This window comes from Protopterus annectens, chromosome 17.part0 (genome assembly GCF_019279795.1).
Source record: "Protopterus annectens isolate FY-2018-M chromosome 17.part0, PAN1.0, whole genome shotgun sequence".
Classification (NCBI taxonomy): Eukaryota; Metazoa; Chordata; order Ceratodontiformes; family Protopteridae; genus Protopterus; species Protopterus annectens.
In genome coordinates, this window is record NC_056751.1 from 558121752 (window position 1) to 558145675 (window position 23924).

The window sequence follows — 23924 nt, forward strand, 5'->3', positions numbered from 1 at the left end:
CTGTTGATTTATGCTTATTAATCAGAAAGTGCCTGTTGCTCTGTGTTTAAGTAGCAGTGTTTTAATGACCATAAGATAAGCTTGTCTGAGATCATAAGATACAAGTAAGTTTTAATAAGCAAAGCATACTGTTAAAGAATTGCCAACATTGAAAGCCTTTCTGTTGTTGCCATGCAGAGAATACTTAACTCGATAATGTATAAGCCTTGGGTATTGAAGGACAGGATTACATTATTTTAAAAAGCTCATTACACTTGTTGGAGACTTCCAGTCATCTCTACAGGCTTTACTCGTAAACTAAACAGAATGCCAATCATGTGTGGTCCATAACCTGTACAGCAATCCTTTAAGCAATGTATCTTGAGCTTGTTTCTTGTTTGCTTTTCATTTTTTACTTTGATCATGTTTTCCCCATGAAACAAGTAGATAGTTGTCAGGCAGTAGGTCTTTTTTGGATAAGAAACATTTTTACAAGTGGGGGCATCACAGAGATTTCTACTTTCAGCATGTTACTTGGTACTTTAATAAAGCTGGCTATAATTTATAATTAGAACTGCAGTGCAAGGAGAAGTGGTTCGAGTTGAGTGCTGCTTGTTTTTCTTATACTTGATTTTGACTGGCATTCCAGTAATGTATTTAAAAAGTAATTTATTTTTTCATGCCTCACAACCTTTTGTTTACATCTAGATATTAAGTAAGCTGTCATGCAGCCAATGCATTGAAATATTTTTATTCTTCTACACTTATTTTTGTCTTGATTGGACTCTCATAATGACGGTTTGGCACCCAGGGCAGCATATTTAATTAAAGTTAGTTTTTGTGGTTTTGAGCATAGCTTCTCCCCTTTCTAGTTGGTCGCACCCCTTCCCATTGACCCCACCCATTCAGCTGTCTCCTGCAGCCCCTTTTTGATTTGAAGTCACCAGCCACCACTACTCCTAGCCTGAGGACAATCACAAGGCCTTCTTCAGCTGTGTTAGGAATCTTAAAGGTAATACTTGGCAGTGTGTAGAACTGGTGGCATGTGGCACAATTTTCACTGACCAGGGTGACATACTGTAGCGAATCTACTGGCTGATAAATTTAGCTCTAACTTCACCTCCCACTCCCTCCACACTACCCCCCTGAGAAATTCTTTCTACTGTATCCTACCCTCCCGAACTATCAACTGTCCTGGTGGCACTAACTAAGGTGACAACTCTGCTTCAGTGGGCCTCACCAATATCTCTGCTTGACTCCTAAATAGCCTAAAACATGACCTAACAGGGCCACATGAGGTACTCTTCAACTAGAGCCTCAAAACAAGTTACATGTAAAGTGAATGGAGGGCTGGAAAGTTCATTTCTCTTCATGAGGTTGGACCATCAACTGACCCTAGGAATTACAGATCCATCAATCTGACAAGTCTAATATGCAAAGCCATGGAATGAATTATCATGGAAATTATAATCAGAGACATTTGCACCCTACAGACACTGACCCATCCCAGTTTGGCTTTTTTTAAAGAAAGGTCTTGCTTACTTAACCTGGTAGATTTCTTTGAGAGGGTCACCAAGGTTATGAATGAAGGGAAAATGGTGCATACCGCCTACCTTGACCTGGCCAAGGCATTCAGTACAATACCCACACAGGTATTGTTGACAAACTCTCAGAAATAGGTATAGATCCCTAGGTAACTCACTGGATTTTGGGATGGCTGACAGACAGGACCCATGAAGTCAGGATCAGTGAGACTACCTCCACCAAGATAAGGGTCACCAACAGAGTAACCCAGGGCTCCGTGTTGGACCTGCTCATGTTTGGCATCTACTTCTTGGAAGTCAAGGCTAATATCAAAGACCACTGGCTCACCAAGTTTGCAAATGACTAAATTAGGAGCTATATTCATTTAGACACACACACACACACACACACACACACACACACACACACACACACACACACACACACACACACACACACACATACACACACACACTGGTAAATAGTGCATTAAATAACACATTATAGCAGAAATGTAAGAACATTTCAGGATCTTAGATAATGATCCAATATAAAAAGTTAGTCTAATCCCACTAATGTGAGAAAGTCTTGGCATGGCAAAAAGTTCATAATTATGTAATCGTGTAATTGTAGCATATACCCATGGGAAAGGACCACTTTCTGTTTATCTTCCTCACTGCTTCTGAAGAGATAAACATCCATAACTATAAACGTGGCTTTGCTATTCTATAGGGACTGTCATATGCGTGAGACTCTGTTCTGCATGTCAGATCTCCTGGTAATCCTTTCATGTAGCATGTCAGTGTGTGTACAGATGTGCTAGCAATATCAACCTTGTGTTGGTAATACCTTTATAATACATTTCCTTATCCCATTGACCTATAATGTCAAGTATCATTTTTCAGACCACTTCAAAATGAATGTTGCCATATTGATTTGTAGTGAAGTGATCACAAGCACACTGGACCATCGAGCAAACTTTCATTGTACAGCACATCGACAGGCTGAATCCTGAATACTGTATGTAGTTCTAAAGGCCTAAACAAGGAGAGGGATGTCAGACTGCTAAAAGTAGTTGAGAAGAATGATTTGTGTAGTCTGGGGAGGAAAGGCGAGAACTAGAGACCAGAGGAAGTAATGCTGTTCTCAGTAAAAGCCAAAATACGCAAGGAGGAAGACCTGATACAGGTGTACAGGATCATAGAAGGGTATTCTAATTAAAAGCCAAAATACCCAAGGAGGAAGACCTGATACAGGTGTACAGGATCATAGAATGGTATTCTAATTAAAAGCCAAAATACGCAAGGAGGAAGACCTGATACAGGTGTACAGGATCATAACAGGGTATTCTAATTAAAAGCCAAACTAGGCAAGGGGGAAGACTTAATACAGGTGTAGAGGATCATATCAGGGAGATATGAATGGGTCGTTTTTAAGAGAAAGGATGGGGAACATGCTACATATTGTAGGTTCTAACTACTCACTGAACCTTCAGAAGTAATTCTTTATTGAGAAGGCTGTAGATGAAGTGAACAGACCATCAGAGTGAGTAAGGTAGTAAAATTCCATAGATGCAATTATGAGGGTAGACATGGGTGAAGAAGAAAGCAGATAGACAAACCAAGAATAGCCCACTTCATTAGAAGTTCTTAATTATAAGATCAAAAGCACTTAGCTAATAAAGTTATTAAGTTCTCCAAGTGATTAACTAGAATCAGTGACTTACTACAACAGTGGGTTATTCTTGGCTTGTCTGTTTCAATTTGCTGTGTATTAGAGACAGAATAATAAATGTACTTAAAGGACAGACATCTAATCATACCATCTCCTTATGTCATCAAGGAAACATGATATAAAATGTGTCTTCAGTTAGTCTTTCTGCAATCACATGTGCAATACTGAGTAAACATCCGTTCTGCGCTTGTTCATCATTTGCAAATTTACCAGTTTGCAAGCATATGTCGATTTCCTTTTATGTTTATGTGTGCCACTTTGGAAATTCCTTCCGTGCATCTATATTATGTTCCATAATGTAATCTTCATTTCTAGAGCCATGTTTCCACTACCATGCAACGATTTTTGGATGCCCACACACCTTTCTGCTTCTTGTTTTCAGTTGCATTTACCCCCCAATATAGCTTATTCGAAAAGCTTAAGAAGGTGTGGGGAAATGTTGAATATGCTGAATCAGGCTAACTCTCTAGTAACTTTGGATCGGAAAGTAATAGAAGTGCATGATTTCTGAAATTGCGTGAGCATGGATAAAATGCCACCAAAGGCTATATTTGGTCTGTTAGTTTGCAGTGATGTAGTAGCTTATGTTAGTTGTCATGTAATTCTTTAAATGATGTGCTAAAGTAGCTATGTGGCCTATTGCTAATATTTGTTACTGTAACAGTATGGCCTTGGTAGTGATTTATGGAGAGTCATTGTTATACTATGGTATGTGTAATACTGTCAGTGTTTTGTAACTATACTATGAGGAATGCAAAGCATAATCAGGTCAAACTTAATACTCTTAACACTCCTTACCTTCCTGTGTGTAGGACATAATGCCTGGAGATGTTGGAAGTATAAAGAATCTATGGGAACACAAAGGAGATTCACCTTCTTCAAAAACTTCTGGATCTGCCACTAAGGTAAACTACTGTATTATTCATGACTCTGCAGGCACTTTTCTGGAAATGTGAGGATTAGATTGTTCAGTGGAACAGCCCAGATCTCCTTGGTACACTCATGTAATACAGGGCTAGTATGACATTTGTCTTGCTCATGTAGCTTTTCTCAATTCAGAACATCTCTTGACAAACATAATGCTAGAAGAACACAAAAAAGGTTCATTATTTTTTGGTCCCCACTGCAGCTTGAACCATGTCCCAGAACCCCTTCTCAATTATCCTTCCCATCCTCCCTGACTCCTATCTTATTTACCCCTTTTGGACAAAGGCAGCCAAACGGGAAAATCCTTAGTGTAAGAAGTCTGAGAAAGTATACAAGCAGGGCATTACAGCATCTCACTACAATGCCATCCTTACAGCTTTAAAGAGCTTGCTTGGTATGCCATACCCACTGTCCCACCTCAGTTCTCAATGTACATTACACATACATACACACACACACACACACACACACACACACACACACACACACACACACACACACACACACACACACACACACACACACACACCTGGGTTTTTTTTTTAGTCTCCACCAATCACTACTCTTCCTTAGCTTTGGGCCCTACCCCTCTCCTTGGTGTAGGTGAGCTGGCAAAAGTGTCACAGTGATGCAACCCAACAAATTACTCTTCAGGGCTCAGGTTTGTCACTTAACAGGATCACCAAGGTCACACCAGGGTTCTATCCCTCTGTACCATGCCATATCTTTCTAAATGAAAGAAATTTTGCATACAACTCTGGTACTGAATGGAGTTTCATTATGATTCTGGAAAACTCCGAAGATTTGGTAGCATGTACAGCACACCTATTCAGTGCCTCCCCTGCTGTCTCCAAGTGACTGCATAATGATGGCTTGTAACCTGTCAAGCCTTGAACAGTTTGATGGTTTATTTGATCATGTTAAATTTAAACTGTCTGTAAAAACTGTTCTGATGTTTTTTTAAAAGCAAGGGATTAAAGTGGCTGCAGCCATGAATCCCATTCCCAATGACAAGCAGAGCAGAATGCTCAAAAAAAATACACCTAGGCTACCCTGACCATTAAGGCCATCAACTGCTAAAATTCCAGCCATCCTTACTTGACCAGTTGAGATAGAAGGCAGAGGGGATAGAGGATGAGGACCTTAAAAGGGATATGCTTGACTGTCTTCCTGTGCAGTTTCAAACCATGTCAGTATAACACTAGAAAATATGACTGTGACGCAACTGATACATTTTATAAGGCAGTAGCTATAGGGTTGGGGGTTGAAGCCTTGGCCTCTTCCAGCACATGTGAGTGCAGAGCTCCAGGATGTCACTGAGAAGAAGACGTTTCAGTTTAGACATCGTTAGGGAGAAAGTGTTTAAGAAGATAGAGGGAAACAGGAAGATATGCAGTCTGTCAACCATCTTTTTCATTCCCCACCACCAGCATTCATTAGAAATTACCACATCAATAGATACCCCTTCCACCCCTAACAGGAGAAGACAAAAGCCTAAAAGGAAAATAATGGCTGCTGTAGAAACATGTGGCAAGCTGGCAGCAGTGTAAAGCCTGCAGACCCAAAGGGCTGTGAAGACTGAGATAGAGGATCAGGGACATAGAACAGCACCCCAAACTTCACTATCTGTCTATCTAGCTATAGAAAAATCTGCACAGACAGACAGGCAGATGCAAACACACACACACACACACACACACACACACACACACACAAAACACATACACGTGCCTATATATATATATATATATATGTGTGTGTGTGTGTGTGTGTGTATGTGTATGTATTTGTGTGTATGGGTGTGTGTATACACACACACACACACACACACACACACATATATATATGTATATATATATATATATATATATATATATATATATATATATAGGCACGTGTGTGTGTGTGTGTGTGTGTGTGTGTGTGTGTGTGTATGTAATATGCATGTATGTTTGTCTGTGTAATATACAACAGTCAAACCCACACATGCAGAGTTTCATTTATTTTCTATTTCTTTAGGTCAGTTTTTTTATAGATCTATTTACTGTCACTTAGCTTTGATGAAATGACTACTTATGGCAACATAGTATGACATCTTTGGTTTTAGTTTCAGTGATAACTTCATTCTTTGGACTTTTACAATAGAACTAACATTTGAACTTTCTAGTGTTATACTGACATGGTTTGAAACTGCACTACCCTTAAATTTTCTTTTCATTTAGGTTACACTGGATAAGCTTGTTTGAGTAATATGTAGTATTGCACAGGCTTCTTGGCAAAGATTATATATTTTTTTACTTTTTGAGATGTCTGAATAGTTCACATGAAATCACCATGTCTGCTTAAAATCCAGACAGGGCAAATGAGAAATACAAAGTTAGTGCATAGCTCAGGTTTATATCAGCATGGTATAGGCTGATAAAAAAAAAGATTATAGCAAATTCGGCCTAAAAATGTATGCATTCAGATACTGCTAATGTATAAAATACAGATTTGATATAATCTGCACAGTGGCAAAGTTTACTGAAACTGTACTTGTAACACAGACTCCGAGAAAATTCATGCTGAAAAAATATATGAAAAGTTAGTCACTTTTTTTTTTTTTTTTTTGTGTAGGTTTCTTTAATCAGCAGCAGTACATTAAAAGGAGGAAATAAGGGAGAATTGTAGAAAGTCATTGAAAATGGCCTGGCTTTTGGCAAACTATATTAGGATGAACTCAAACATTAAAATAATTCACTTCTCTGAAACTTTAATATCAAAGATTCATATTTCCTGATGGCATTTTATTAACTTTGAGTGATCATAATAATTCATTGCAAGCATTATTGGCTATAATAGTATATTTTCAGAAAGTATCTGGCCTTAAATGTAATGAAATAAAACTAATGTCCTACTTATAAATTCTAATAAGAAAGATATAAAGAAACAGATTGCTAACTATATAGCTACAGATAGCACACTTAAGTATTTAGGGATCACCTCAACTAATGAAGTAAATGAAATCATAAATGTTAATTTTAGTAATATTCTAAATAAAATTAAACTCTTCTTTGAGAAATGGAATAAGCTCTTTTTTACAATGGAGGATAGATATTTCTTAATTAAAATGATTTTTTTCCAAAACTATTATATTATATCCAAGCTGTCTCACTACCTTCTCCTAAATTGTGTATATGTCAATTTAATAAACTTATGCTAAATTTCTTATGGCACCCCCAAAAAACAAGAATTGCATTAGATAATCATTTAAAGGACTGGGAGGCAAGAGAAATCAAACTTCCAGACTTTGACATATATGTTTTATCAGCTATTCTTAAAAAAATGTCTTTATGGTTGAATTCTCCATAGTCAGCAAATGGAAACAAGTTCAAGAACAAATATGGTTACAATCAAGTCTCTCATCTCTGTCTCAGTATACAGATATTCTGACTAATAGATTATATTGGATAGTGAAAGATTTTACTTTAGGCAATAAAAATAAAAATATTCCTTCTAAATTTATAACTAAAACTTTATCTGCTTTTAAAACTTTATAAATAAAAATCCAGATATTAAAGACTGGTCGTTTCTATTATTTCCAATTGCTTATATACCAAATATATTAGAGACCTATAATACTTATAATATGAATTTTCTCAAAAAGAAAAAAATATTTTTAGTACAAATTGATGGAATCTGGAAAAATTCTTAATATGAAACAACTTATAAATAAATTTAATATAGAAAATGAATTGTGGTTGGTATTACATGAAGTAAGAATCATTTTTTAATTAAAGTTAACTTGATGTATACACCAAACAGAAAAAAAACTTCCTAAACTTATTGAATATTTGATTATTACAAATCGTCAGACAGTTCAGGGTGAAGGCAATCTTTCTAAATTGTATAAATTAATTGAAAACACAAAATCTTATTTTAAAGAAAGTGATTGGAATTATTCTGAAAACATTAATAATCACTCTCCTTTGGAATAAGACAAAAAAATTATTTTAAGCTCCTCAAGGTGAACTTCCTTGTCTTTACAATGGAAATTATTTTCATGGAAATCTATTTATTGAATTTATTTTACTCCACATAAAATGGAATTAATAACCAGTCAAGAATTAGGATGTTGGAGATGCAAACAGAAAGTGATTGCTAATTGACAACACATGTTGACCAAATCATTAATTTTGTTCAGTGCCCCTATTCCTAAATATGTTCCTAAATCTAAATACTTATTACTTTGGATTATATTAGCCATTGCTCTTAAAGCTGTTACTACTAACTGGAAGAGCAAGATTTCTCCTACGTTTATAGAATTCAAGAACATCACTCAATGTTTCAAGAATGGAAATGGCTACAGTCAAGACAAGAACTGATAGAATTACTTCCTACTACAACGTGTTGATAGAAGTTATGGACATACTTGTGAAAAATTACTGTAATAATATTTGATCCACGCCTTTAAACTGTAAAATCTAAAGTACTTATTTTCTGGACACCCTTGTAAATAGTTTTTTTTTTTTTTTATAGTTCTATATGTTTCAACTACTCATTCTGTTTGACTGATTTAATATCTTTGAGTCTATTTCTATTTAATAATATGCAATAAGGATCTTTTCTAAAAAAAAAAAAAAATGATAAAAAGGTTTTGAGTAAAAAAAGAAAAGGAAAAAAAGAAAAATGAAAATGGCCTGGCTGCCTGCCTGCATTAGCTGGACACCTTAAAAGTGTTTTTATAAAAAAGGAATAAGTCAGAGTGTTCTGTATTTTATTACATCCAGCCTTTGGACTGAACTGACTACTGTGTCTGTACATACCAGAATGATGAACAGCCTGAGTCCTTTTAGTTATCAGAAAAATTTGTAAAATCTGAGTGATTAACTCATTATCACAATAAATCATGGCAAATTGTTTACAGCTTTGTGATACCCAGACCTCTATGGAATGTAAAGCCGTGACCTTTGTGTCAGACTTCACTATCTTACCCTTGCTGTTGCTTTAAAATAATACAGTTGTTTGCATGCCTGATTAATGCATTTTTCTCTACAAATAACCAACAGGAAGACCACTGATCTCTATTAATGTTTTCTGTCTTTCTTGATAGAGTGGCTTTTCACAGAGCTGAGGGCCAGTGAGTGGCCCCAGATACACAGCCCCTGTGCACGGCCCCTGATGGCACATTATTCTGCATACCTCCCTGATACCTGTCACCTTTATGTGTTTCTAATAAGTTTTGAAGTGGTGTGTATGCGTGTGTGTGTGTGTGTGTGTGTGTGTGTGTGTGTGTGTGTGTGTGTGTGTGTGTGTGTGTGTGTGTATACGTCTGCAAGTACGAATTAACTCAGTGTACATATGCTTTCATGCACACTGTAGTTTCTGATATGTGCTGTTTTGTTCCACTCTGTTTAGTATAAGGCTATTCATGCAATGAAATCATGGGTCCAGGGCTCTTTCCTGACTGCAGATTATTGCCTGAATAGAGCTGAATAATCTTAGCCATATTAACTGCTGCCAAGTGAGAGATGAAGGTGTGGTATGGAAATGTAATATGACATTTTATTAATGAGCCATTTGCAGCACTTTTTAAACTCCTCTGCCCCACAATTGTATATTGCTATTAATTTCTGCATTTATTAAGTTATACCTATATGCATCAAGATGAAGGCATGGAAACTGCTGATCTAAGGTTCCTACGTGGTTCCCTTCCTCTTTGTATACCATTCAGAACAGCAATATTGTATCCCAATGCAAAAGTTATCTGAACTATAAGGAATGCCTTGCTGTAAGATGGCATCATATGTACCATGCTGTCTGAAGGATAAGGAACTTCTCATTATCAGATTGCATTATATATACCACACAACATGGCGCACACAAAATGCCTCATTATCTGAAATGGCATGTAGTCCATGTTGTCTAAAGCACAAGGAATGCCTTGTTATTCGATAGCACTCCAGGATTTCTGAAGCGCAGCAGGATAGCTGTTGGATTAATATGTATGCTGACAACTGTAAAACTGGGTGAAGGACCTTGGTATCAAATGTAACCTTGATAAATGTAAAGTTATGTATTTCAACAGTAATGTAATAATACATCCAGTTGTTTTACAGAGTCAAATTTTAAAGAAAGTAGAAAGCTAGGAGTATTTAGGTACAATAATTTCTAATCTGTTTTCATTAGACAAATGTTAATAATATTGTCAACTCAGCTTGGAGTGAATCTAGTATATTGGGAGCCATTACAACTAGGAATGAATTTTGTTTAATCAATTTATGTAAAGCTTATATCAGACCTTTGATGAAATAAAATAATTATTTCTGTAATTGTAACATTGGACAACTTAACCACCTAGAGTTAATTTGGAGAGAACTTACCAAGTGGCTATGCTCAGTCATCTTTCATAGAAATACAAATGCAAAAGGCTCAATCTTTTCACTGCCATATCAAGGCATTATAGAGGAAAGCTTATCTTGGCTCACAGGGCCATGTATGATGAAGACCTGAGAGCCTTATCACATCTAGAAGTATATTCTAATAAAAAAACTCACCAACATAAAAATCTTAAGTTTTGTATAATCTATAATAAAACTACAATTAGGACAGCTGATCCCTGTATTATGGAATATGTTGCCCATTTCTGTTCCAAGCATTAAGTCTGTAGATTTGTTTTATCAGAATTAGACCTTTGTGTTGATGTGCAAGCTTTTAATCTTAATTTCAGGAGTCAGAGTCTGTTTAAGGCCCTGAGCCTTGAACTCTGATTTGAAATTATGAAACTATGAAAACAAGAAATACCTCTATCAGATAGCATCATGCATCCCATGTCCAGGGCGAAAACAGGTTATATGTAATGCACATACTAAAGGTACTAACACAGTGTTTCACTGGCTTTTAAGAAACCTGTCTCTCCACTTTTTCTCTTCCATTATCTTACTGGCTAATTGCATTCTAGATTTCAGTGCCAGCTTCTGCTCACATGGTCATTGCAACATGCACCAATTCTACTCCACAAAAGAAATCCCTTCTAATACCTCCTTTGTAAAATGTACTCCTTTGGTTGTCTCCATTACTGAAGGCCAAGCGGTAGCTGCAGCTTGACTAAGGTGGTGCGCTGTTTCCTGTTTTCAAATATCTTGTAAGGAAGGGGAGATGCAATAGTCTCAAAGAATGCATTTTTACATGTACACAGCTTTTGGATATAAAATGATGTTCTTCATTATTCACTACAGCAGTAATGACCCTTAGGATTTCCTGCCTTACCAATGCCCAAGAGAGATCTTTCCTACAGCTGGTCAAATATTTATGATTAATGAATTAATTAGGCCAAATTTATATTCTGCATCATTTGTTGTAAGCATTGGAAGGGAAAAGTAGTGAGTCTCCAAGTTATTGTGTAGAAACAAAAGAGGAGCTGGTGAATTGTATAGTCCTTTTATGAATCTTTTGCCTGCTAAGATAAACCAATGGCTCTGTCTTACACAAGAAGATAATAGCAAAATATTTTTAGTGCCAGCAACTTTTGATTGCTCTGTTTACTGGGCACTTCATTATGAAACTGTTTTGTTTATCATGATTTTTCATTAAAAATGAAGGCGAGGGAATATAGGTGTAAAGTAGTTCTGAAGTATGTCTGCCTGAACTTCAGAACTAATTGTGCCATAATTGTGGAAGCTAATCTCCAGAAACACCACATAGGATACTGTTTTAATAGCAGATGGTAGACATAAATGTATGATGGCAAATTGCTACAGACTTGTGACAGAGGGCACACATGGAGTAACTGCCAAACCTTCATAGCCTGATGAAGTAGAGCCGATTGCAGATATAATAACTCAGGAGGATGACAGAAAATGTGTTTCAGAATAAGTACAGTGCACAGACAGAACATGATCAATGAGGAAGCCAAAATGGTGAAAAAATTTAAATTAAGAAATGGCATATGTATTAAGGAATCCTGAAGGGCACAGGTCGACAACAGACTTCTAGAAAAAATGCAAGCAAAAATTAAAATGAAATCAACAGACTAGCTGTACCATAGTTCTGCCCTTTTGTCAGAATCTGGCTCAGTATTTCTGAAATCCTTTACAACAGGCACAGTATAATATAGTGATTTCCAGAATCCTAACAATTATAGACCAGATGGCAAGGCTGAAGTATAAGGTATGCCCAGGTGTCAGTGAGGTGTTAGAGGATGAACTATACACAATCTGGGAGTCTTGGTGGTAATTTTTCATGGTCACACTTTATGCGGGTAGAGGACGTTTTCTGCTTGGGTTATGGTTTTGTGCTTTTGGAGATTATTATAAAAAATAATGGAGTTGGGAAATCGGTGTATAGGATAGATGGGGAATTCTGCTTCTCACAGCGTGAAAAAAGTTTGCCATACAGTGCATTCTGGGGGTGAGGTTTAAAATCCATTTTTATAGACCAGCCAAATATCATCTTCAGAATCACTGCTTTTGATTGGATGTTTTTATGTAGATCTAATGTCTTGCTATGATGATTTGTAGTCCCTTTCCCGTGGTATATCTTACAGCACAAGGTAATTATATGACATTATGCACACGTTTTGTTATCTGTAAATCACGTCACTAGAAATGTTTAATGCTATAACTGTGTTAGTGCTACAGCTGCTGATTACATATCTGTTTTATTTCCATTAGAGTACACCTGGCAACAAGAAATACAAATATGTTCCAACTGGACATGGGAAATATGAGAAAATGGCGCTTGAGGATTGAGTCATGGCTTAATGCATCTTTTAGTCTGGTGAGTTTAAAGGAAGAGTTTTATTCAATACAGACTCTGATGTCATTTTTGTAGCTTTGGGGTATATGCAGTTGCCTTGACAAACTGTATCTGTGACCTAGAAAGGCAGAGCTCTAACAATGACCCACATGACCAGGGTTTGATTAGTGGTCTTGTTGTTGGAGGAGCTGATTGGTGAAACAGTGGAATAATGAGGTTTTTCTCTCTCTTTCTCCAGGGAGAAATGGAAACGTATCTTAGGGCTGCACTTTGTGTACTCATTGTACACTAGAGACCCTGCAAAAGATGTCTGTGTATGAGGAAAGTAGGGTTGTTGGGTAAAATACTATCAGTGGAAATGCATGACTGCCCTTGTGCTACCCACTGCATTACTACCCATTGTGTACTAGCCACACACATGTCGTTGAAGTGCATAAACAAAAAAGACAGCAGTATCATTTATTTTCTATAAAAATATACTAGATTTCTCCCTTCCCTCCACAGCCTGCTAACTTTCTCTAACTCTGAAGTCTTACTAACCATGATAAAACTGAGCACTCACAAGACAATCCCAGTCATGGGTGTATATATAGTTTCCAGGTAACAATACTAAAACAATTGAAGGTATTCCTTGCTTGGCCTCCTCAAAAATCCATAACATTGGATGATGTTAATATGAATTGGCAAACCATAAAAATCTGAAAATCCAGACAATATTATACATCTGTACAAGTTAATCCAATGTATAACCACACCAACTAGGTATAGGGTGGGAAGATGGCATAATGGTTAAGTTGCTTACCCTAGAAACACAAGGTGCAGGGTTTGATTCTCACATGGGGTAATTGGCTAGGCTTAAAATGGTCCCTGAGGACAGTTAGCCTAGTAGTAATCTATGAATCTATGAATCTATAACAAAGACACAGTCAAACAATCAACCCTCACTCTGATCCTAACATCCTCTCCATTTAAAATGTCATCCCATGGACCTCTGTCAGCAAGCTTAAATGATCACTTATACCATAAAGTACCTAAACAACACTGCCCAAAACACATCATTACATCCTGGTAAGAAAACTTACTATTTTTTCATGAAGACACTATATATTTTACCTCCTTAAATGTGAGTCAGTAAAGTCTTAGACGTTCATAAAATTTTTAGGCATTTTAAACATACTAGCCTCCTCAAAATAAAAACAGTTAAAGGCAACCCTGCCTTCATGGCTATGCTTGACAACTAAACCACTCTTGAATCAAAAAGACAAAGCCTGGAAGGTCTGAACAAAATGTAAAACAGCTCCTACTTTACTAGCACGTAGACAACTAAGATGTGTAAAACAACTTATCACCAAAGATAAGAAAACCTGTTCCTCAACCATTCAAAATATGCACACTAATAATCCAAAATATTCTGGGCCTCAATCAATAAATTAATAAATCCAGGACTTCATATACAGCCAACACCAAGCACACAGAAACAAAATGATACCAAAGCCAGCAAATTCAACATCCACTTTATACAGATAGTATTATAATTAACCAAACAGGTGACTAATGAAGGTTTTTATGTCGCATCTCAATCAAGTAACTTCCTTCCAACATTTTTCCTTCCAACCAATTCCCAAAGATACCATTAAAAATATCTGAAAAAACTAAAACCTACTACAACTGCTCCTGACAGTCTACCTGGTGAATATCTTAAAGTAGCAGCTAAGGCTATTGCGTATCCAGTCTCACTTCTGATAAATCAACCGATATCTGAAAATAAAGTCCTGACGGTATGGAAAAATCCATCATTATTACACAGCACAAGGACAGAAACTATGCATATCTTACAAACTGCATGTCACTTTATCTCCCCTACCAAAACTGTTAGGAAAATATATTCCCATGCAACTTCTCAATTATCTAATAAATAACCAGCTTCTGTCTTCAACTCAACAAGGTTGATAAGCATAACATTCTTCTCAACTTCTCTCTGGATTGGGGATGACACTATCTCTTGTAGTGAAGAGCCTTTCTTCTCTGAAATTCTGAATATTTTTTGCTTAGACTTGTTCATAGACAGTCATCATAACATTCAGAAAATCATAACTGCATCATTTAAAACCCTGCACATTCAGAAAAGCACTTAATCCTGGAATGGATTATTGTGACCAGACGTTCCTATTTGAATGTTACCCATATTACTCACCTTTCCCTGTTTTTGAAGAATTTCCCTGATTTTGGTGCAAATGTTTGTCCTGTTCCTCATGACATTTTTGATTTTCTGGTAAACCACTCATTTTAACAGCCAGTCAGTAATGCTAGTCATTAAGGTTTTATACTTATTATTCAAGAAAATTGATATTGATGCCAAAAATGTTGTTTTATTTTTCTAAGTCAAATAAGAATACTATTTAAAAATTGTTCCTGATTTTATTCCTTTCCCCAATACTTTTGGTTTTGTCCAGAATCCTTGACCAAATATGTTAAGAGGTATGGTGCTATCCCAAGACATTCAGATCTAAATTATTCCTTTTGATGTTATTTCAGTAAACCAGGAGTAGAGGACTATGCAATCCATGTTTCTGAACTTGGTTGGGACATTTTTTGCCTTTATCATTGCTGTTTTCCTTGCAAGGGGCAGGAAACCTAACATTTTCATTTATGGCTGACACTGTATCTCTGTTATTTCATTATATCTTTGTATTCTATTTTAATGTATCAGAATCATTAATTAGTTATGTTTATTATATGTCAATGGACCTGCTACTGTAGCATGATCTTTGAGCTTTTTTTTCCCTGAATCCACTTCAAGATTCATTTGTACGAGTCATGCTAGATATAAGGAAATCATTCATTTTTTCTACTTCCATGTAAATAGAATGGCAGTCATGTGAGTCACTGGCATCTTGCACAACTTCTATAACCTACTTTCATTTCCCTTTTACTCTTGAGTTACTCTGATCTGTATTCTCCAAACAGCTCTTTCCTCTTTAGCAGTAGCTGTAAATGATTGACAAAATAAACTAGCTGAATTGCATGTTTAAAGGAAAACTTCACCCTAGAACTAAAACAGTCTGTTTTTTCACTCTGTCTTTGTTTCCTGACCTATTTTAACACCTCAAAATCACTCGAAGTGCTTTATTTGCAATTTTAGCCTGTTCTTCACAACATGGCTACCAATGGAGCTTGATGTGTCAATGAGATCTTGTTCTCCCTCACCAATTTCTCTTTCCCATAATGCTTTGTATGAGTCACGCCAGACATAAGGAAGTAACTTTGAACTACTCATTTTATTTATTTCCAGTTTGATTACTGGAGAAGTCCACTGGGCCCAGAGAGCCCATTTTCAGTGGAGGCCTGGGGAAAAAAGCTCCATGAATTGCATCCCATTGGTATATAATGGGATCTGCATGAGACACTGTTATTTTCTTTACCTTCTGTAATAGGACTGCTTCTTTTCTGTCTCTAATCACCCTCATTTATGTTTGGCCCAGACCCTGTTTTACACTGTACTTAGAAGTTATCCAGCTACAGCCAGAAAAGTAAATTGCAGGCCTTTGTTCAGGGTCATCTTTTGTAGTCTAAGAGGAATTGATTCTGCAAGGGTCTCTCAGTGTAGTGACAGCTTTAACACCTTTGCAGTAGTGTAGGGGAGGGGACTCTCAATTCCTCTTGAACTACAAAAGAAAACACTGAACAAAGATCTGCAGTTTAGTTACTTTTCTGGCTGTAGCTGGATAACTTCTAAGTATAGTATAAAACAAGGTCTGAGCCAAACATAAATGAGGGTGATTAGAAACAGAAAAGAAGCAGTCCTTTTTCAGAAGGTAACGAAAATAACAGTGACCCTCACAAATCCCATGATATATCAATGGGATGGGAATTCAAAGTTACTTCCTTATGTCTGGTATGAGCCATACAAAACATTATGGGAAAGAGAAAGGGCTGAGAGAAAGCAAGATCATGTTGATACATCAAGACACATTGGTAGCCATGTTGTGGAAAACAGACTAAAATTACAAATAAAGTACTTATTGTGATTTTGAGGTGTTAAAGTAGGTCAGGTAATAAAGACAGAGTGAAAAAAACACAGATATTTTTAGTTCTAGGATGGAGTTTTCCTTCAAGGCTTTCAATTGTTTAGTCATAATGTTGAAAGACCCTCTCCCACATTCTTTCTAACATGTAAAAATGATTATTGTAATCCAGGAGCTGTTAACTTAGCCCTCATGCTTCTTCTTCAAAGAACTTTTAAACTACTTTGCTGTTTACCAGTGTCTGCAATGGAAATATGTGTGTTTTATCTTGAATGTTGGCAAAATGTGCTTTATTTGTTCAAAAATGTTTTCCCTAGAATGTAGCAAAGGACAAAATAAGTCTGATTTTCTGTTCTTGAGTTTGGGTTAATTATATATATATTTTTTCTAATGAGGCCCAAATGTCTTTGTGCATGACATTTTCCCACCTCTGTTATATTGGTAGCTACACCCTTGACTTGTTACACTGTAGCATACCAAAGCTTCATCCAATAAATAATCCGTGAGCATAACAAATTGTTATTTTTTCTGTTCTGTAAACATTTTCAGGATTTATGAGATTGTGTTATTCACTGTTTTTTTCCATAGGAGAATGATCTTTCATTTTTAAATGTGGATTACGTGTAAGTTGTTACTATGTGTCATATAGTCTATAAAGTTATCAATATGGGGTTTTTTTGGTGTTTTTCCTTCATGTTTTACATGTCCACTAGTCAGCTACTGTGCACCTTTTGTGTCTCAGTAAGAAAATGGCCTTTACTGGTAAAACAGCTGTCATCATTTCCCCTAGTGATGTGGACATCCTCCAAGAGGGTCTTACCCAAACAAATGATTGGAGCCAGAAACATGGCCTCAAATTGAATGCCAAAAAATGCATCATTATCCCTTTTGGGGAGAATGACATCCCCACAAATTATCACATTGATAACAAGGCACTAAGCACGCAATCAGTCGTGAGGGACTTGGGCACCCAGGTTGATAGCAAACTGACTTTTGACCACCATATTGCCTGTGTTGTACCCAGTAGTAAGGGTATCCCATTCAGGGACAAGGTGGTCATAACATCCCTATATTCTTCCCTTGTAAGACCCATTATTGAGTACAAATGCCCCTTTCGGCATGTACCTCACAAAGCACATAGAGCAGCTGGCGAGACCATAGAGGTTCCTCACCCAGAGAATCCAGGGCCTCAAACATCTACCCTACATAGATAGGCTAAAAGCCCTGTCCCTTTACTCAGTCTCCTACAGACTCCTCAGAGGTGACATCTGTTTGGCATACAAAGCAATCTCAGACCCCGACCTGATGGGACTGCTGCATATCTGCAAGTCAAGCTCCACTCGAATAATCCACATGCGTGACCTCAACCTGGTCTGTAACATCAACAGGATTTGTTGGTGGGACAGATTTGTATCCCAGAGACTCTACCTTTTGTGGAATAAACTCCCTGTCCACATAAAGCAGAGTACCTCATTAAACCATTTTAAGTGCAACCTGGATAACTGGATGGGGAACAGAAAATACACCCCTGGGATTCCACCTGTCTCCCTGCTTGACAGTGGTATATGGTGCTGACTTGTTGGAACAGGGGCTAAATTCTTGGCTAGGCTTGTAAGGGCCTCAGGGCTAATAGCCTAATAACTTCATATGATCCTATGATAAGTTAATAAAAAAAAAAAAAAGTAAACATTGGCTGGTACTTTGTCATTATTGTTGGATCAGTTTCTTAGAAAATCATTCACAAACAGATGGCAAAGGTGAGACTATAGCTGCTTAAAGTCTACTTGTGTTAGAGAGCACTTACAAAATACACAGAATAAATTAAGTACACCCCTGCCTAAGGAACCAAGTGAAAATGTAGCAGCACAGAACCAATCGCCCTTCACGGGCTGAAAAATGTATTCTATATAGAAAGCAGGCTGGGTGGCTTTGTATACAGTCTGCCTTCTGACAACATTATCCAGTTTTGTGTCCCGTTAATGTCTAGTGGTATCTGCTTCCATCCTCTTCTTTACAGCTGTTCTAGGTTCGCAGGGTACATTCCTGTCTCTTGCCAAGTAAGACTGCCGAATTGAGGAGTTACTGAGGTGATTGCTAATACTGAAGCACCTTGGCTGCATTACATACCATCTCACTCTATGGAGTCTAGGCCCCTCTTCCAACAACCGTAACAAAACAAGAAAAGACACAGTGCCACAAACCAATGTAGATGTATATGTAAGAATTTTTTTATTCAAAATAACAGTAATAAAGTTCCAGAAGCTTGTTTAAAATACAAATAATCCTATCCTTAAATATATGTAAAGCTTTTCCACATGCCATTTTTCTGAATTCAGCGCTATATGTTTTTTTTTTTTTTCTAAGCATTTCTTTTCCATTTTTCTGAAATAAACTTTTGCTACAGATGACGGCACCCAATATCACTTTATTTCCAGTGAAGCATATCCCATCACTTTGTCCAGCACGCTATGGATTTGCTAGAGAGTTGACGCAACTTGAACTTTATTTTGTCATTGTTTGCAGCTGGCTGTATGTCATATTTTTACCCTCAGGATATTCTCTACTCACGTGTCTTTCTATGAACATTACTCAGCATGATATAACCGAGTGTGAGTAGTTTACAAAATGTTAGCTGTCCATTAAAATAATATACTGTGTTTTTCTTCTTTATTTCTTTACTTCTACCTGCACAATAGAAAGAAAAGAAGAGCTGAACTCTTTTTTTATGTCCTCTGTTTAATGCGGTGTGCTATAAAGTGTTGAGCTAATTAATTATGGGCTATACTATTGGACAGATTGGACAGTCTAGACTTCAGTTTATTTTCTTTTAGTAGCTGGAGTAACCACACAATACGTTTAGGACAGCAAAACAAGTTACTTATGGTGCCAAGGTTTTCTGCAATGGATAGGACGGTTTACTGTCCACGTTTTTGCAAAAGAAAAAGGACACATTTGCACTAAGTTTACAGCAATGCCACTATTGAAGACGTGAAAGCACATTGGTGGTCTGTTTCTCCTGTACACACAGTACTGTAGAATTTGAGATACAAGTCAGATAATTGTGCCCATTAAAACCGTATTTAGCCTCTTAAAGTATTTGTGCTGTAACATACACTTCATTGTATAAATATACAATTCAGTACTACATCTGTTGCCTTCACATCTGTCTTTCATTATGACAGTATTTTATACTTTCTTTAACCCTCTACCTGAAAAACTATTTTGACTTTTCTCACCATGAATGAATTTTCCTGGAGCTAGCCTGCAACACTTTTTGTTTCATTTACCTTGCAAGTTAAATCTAATTGCTGCCCAATATTTCATCCTCAGCCATTATGTTAACATCTGGAGTTGTAAACTTTTCTCTTAATAAACAACTATAAGTAGAAAATTAAATGCAAAACAAAAAGGGCCTTTGCTGTTATCATGGTGTTCTGTGCATAACAAATGCCCCTTGTCACACTAAGTGGCTAGGGTTATTTTAATGCTTTCTTTTGCAAGCAAATCAGAAGGAGGGCTCCAAACATAAACCCTATGAATAATTAATGAGCAAATTCAGCAGCTTAGCACAGCTCTCCCACAGAGTACCACTGGGTCCAGAAATCAGATGTCACAGGGACACCATGCTTTAACCACTGAGTACTTAGGTGTATGGCTATGTAAGCAAATTAATTTAAAAAAGAGCACCTCTCTAAACAGCTACACAGAAGAGCTAAAACAACCACAAAATGTTTGCTTGTGTACTGCATGCAGTTTAATTTGTATACTTGTGACTATTGTCATGCAACACATCCATATCTGTAGATTAGCACTACAGATTCGTCTTTGTGATTCATATCAACTGACCACCTATGCTGGGTGGCAAGCTGTTGTTATTTTGTGACCATTTTATTATTGATTAATTAATTATTTAATTTGAGTCAGGGTCAGCCATTACCTGTGAATAACAGTTTTGGCTAAGTGCAATGTTTCTTGAATATGGCCATAGGTGTTTCAGTAATCAGTTTGTGCCCTAATAGTATGGTGTCCTCTTGCCTTCCTTTTCCCCTTACTGTCCCCAGTTCATTCAGACTGCGAATTCATAATTTGAATGCATTGTTTGAGTCATTCTTTTCATACTTTTTAGTGGATGTTTGTTTTTAATGTAACATGCTTTGACTTTTGTCAGTCAGAACCTCAGATGTACAGTGTTATTGTTGTTGTCTTAGCAGGTAACAGTGACTAATTCTCTTGCTTTTGACAAAAGAAAATCCACAGCTATAAATAAGAATGAATGGAAATTGGGATATCAGCTACACAAAAGCAAGGTGATAAGCCATTATTACTTGTTAAATAAAACAATAGCACACTGCATTTTACTAGCATTTAGCTAAAACTGAAGTGGTATTTAAAAAAATCACTGATTGTCCTCTGGCTATTTAGAAGAAATCCTGGGTTCTGACTACCAGAGTTCTGAGCATAGCCGACCTTAGGCATAGGCCAACTAGACGGCTGCCTGGGGTGCCACTCTAGCAGGGACTTTTTTTCAGTATTTATTTAGTGTACGTAAACCAGGATGGGGGCACCGGGTAGTGTGGTGGGGGGCACCATGGAGCCATTTTGCCTAGGGCGCCAGTCGACCTAAGGCTGCTCCTGGTTCTGAGTTTGCAGGTACAGGACACTGACATACAAAGGAAGGTAAATTGGCATCAAAGTGTAATGACATAAAATGGCCCCTGTTAAGAAGCATTGTTTGGCTGAAATGGAATTACATCAAAAAGACAGCCATATCATTCGGTTTTCTTTCAGAATAAACTGGAAAACTGCATTCATTTTTCTAGTATTGCTAGCAACCATTTTCACCCACCTTCACCTCTAAACCCACTCAGACCTTTCAATAGAAATGACTGGTCCAATATAAATATAGTTGAACAACAAACCAGAAACAAAAACCTGGTTTTGATGGGCTAGTATTTTGTGAGACCTAATTATGGAGCACAGCTAACTAAAAACTTCCAGTGACATTAAATTTGCCTAGAACTAGGTGCTCAATGATTGTGGATCACTGTAGTTGCATAATTGTTAGTACATCATTTTTTACACCCCCTAGTAAAAAGGGGATAACTTGGTCATTTTGTATTGTAATGCAGCTGTGATGTAAATATATTTTGATGATAGATAAGCAGACGACCAATGTGCAAATTGTGACCTACAGAAAATTAATATACTCTTGCTATACACAGCATTTGTTTAGCACCAAAACTTTCTAGTATGTCTTTAGTGATTCATACTATGGAAAGTGTCATCTATGAGAAGTTGTTTAATTACTGAATGAGTAAACAAAATTATAAAAGTATACTATAATGTAGTAAAAGTAATTAGCTTGCAGGCACACAAGGTTAAACACCAGCATGTGTGAAAACCAGCTGATTGATTTTACTATTATTAGCTTACAGTAAGCCATGATCTGGTGTGAAGAACTTACTTGTGTCCTATGTGTGTGTGCTAGGCATGTTGTTTTAATATACTAAGCATGTTGTTTATGTGTGGTGTGGCTTCTTCAAGTCATGCAGGGATTGTAATATATATAGATGTTACTCTGTACATCTGCAAATCACCAATCAGAAAAGGGTAACATGAAAAGAACAGTTGAGGAAAGTCGCCTCTAACGCATAGAAAGTGCTTCACAAAGTTTTGGCAATCTAAACAGCAGAACTATATGTTTCTCAGTCTGAAACTGAGTAATAGGTTGTTATGGTACTTGAGAACACTAGCGTCTAATTTATCAGGAGTTTTTCTTGCCTTTTCTGTAACTGTAGGTCATCTACATGTTCAAGGCTAGTGGTGACTGCTTAAAATGTAAGGTGTACTAGGCATTTTTACATTTTGGTATTTGTGGCAAAAAAAGGTAGTTTTCAATAAAGGCTGCATTTCATCCTTTAATGCTGACTCTACAAAATGGCAGTGATCTTTTATTGCCTGATACAGTGGCAAACCACTGAAAAGCATTTCATTGAAAAGTAAGTTGATTGCAAGAAAAGTGACTGACTCTCTTTGGTATTGTACTTTGGTTTTGGGGAGACACATTTCTCTCTACAGCCCTTCAAATTTGTGATGCTTTACCTCCTGTACTGCAGACTGCATATGATCAACTCAAAGGTCACAGCAACAAAGGACAAAGGCAAACCCACAACTGGAATGGTATCGTTCAACAAATCAAGTGCATATTATCAAGCAGTTGGGGCCTCATATCGTTGAAAGAATACCTTCGACCTCTTCCCTAGTAGTCCAAAAAAGGCAGCTTCCATTATTTTTGTTTTCTGAACACAGGAATATGTTGGTTGATTGCAAACAGTTTGACTGTGAAAATATCACACCACAAATAGCACTTCTGGCAACTATTATTGTTTTATGTGTAAACCTTGTGTTTGGTAGTTTGATGTTTGCAGTGCTGTTATTCTGTGCTGGAACTGAATGTTTGGTTATGGAACTGGTTAATGTTTTCTTATGACTTTTATTGTCCTGTCACTGCAGTTCATCTTGTTTAGATTTCTGCAGTTGTATGCTGTTAAAGGAGAGCAGGAATAGTGTTTTTGTTTTTGTGATGTTTGTCCTTTTGTCTATATTTTTTTGTATTCAAGTAAAATAGTGCTTTGGAAGGAGGCCTTGTGAAAAATGTGGATGTTTTATGGTATAAGCATTCATTTATTGATGCTGTAGGCTCTGATATTTCAGCATGTAATGTTCTGTCATGTTTACAAGACAACAGCTAACTGCTGCATGTTGCCATACACACAGGCATACACACACTTGGTAGTGTTCCAATTCCTTCTGATTATAGTGTTTGTTTTTTTAAGAAGATATTTGTTGAACATTAGCACCCTGCTGAATACTTGGCTAACTAACCTAACAGTGATTGTGAGAGTGAGAGTGAGAGGGATTTATTTATGTCATCCAGGGGCAGGGCAGATAAGTCTGTGGCTTTAAACAGCTTTCACTGTATCCATCTCTGCTTCATTT

At 36.9% G+C, this 23924-nt stretch overlaps 1 protein-coding gene across 3 annotated transcripts in view; it reads left to right on the plus strand.

The window, feature by feature from the left end:
* Nucleotides 1–23924, plus strand: part of LOC122791600 (non-muscle caldesmon-like) — a 1000623-nt gene that overhangs the window by 958588 nt on the left and 18111 nt on the right. For all 3 annotated transcript variants that reach the window (XM_044059382.1, XM_044059381.1, XM_044059384.1), the window contains 2 exons: nt 4050–4142; nt 12816–12921. In XM_044059382.1, coding sequence (XP_043915317.1) covers nt 4050–4142; nt 12816–12893 — 171 coding nt within the window. In that variant the 3' untranslated portion in view covers nt 12894–12921. The remainder of the gene's footprint in view (nt 1–4049; nt 4143–12815; nt 12922–23924) is intronic.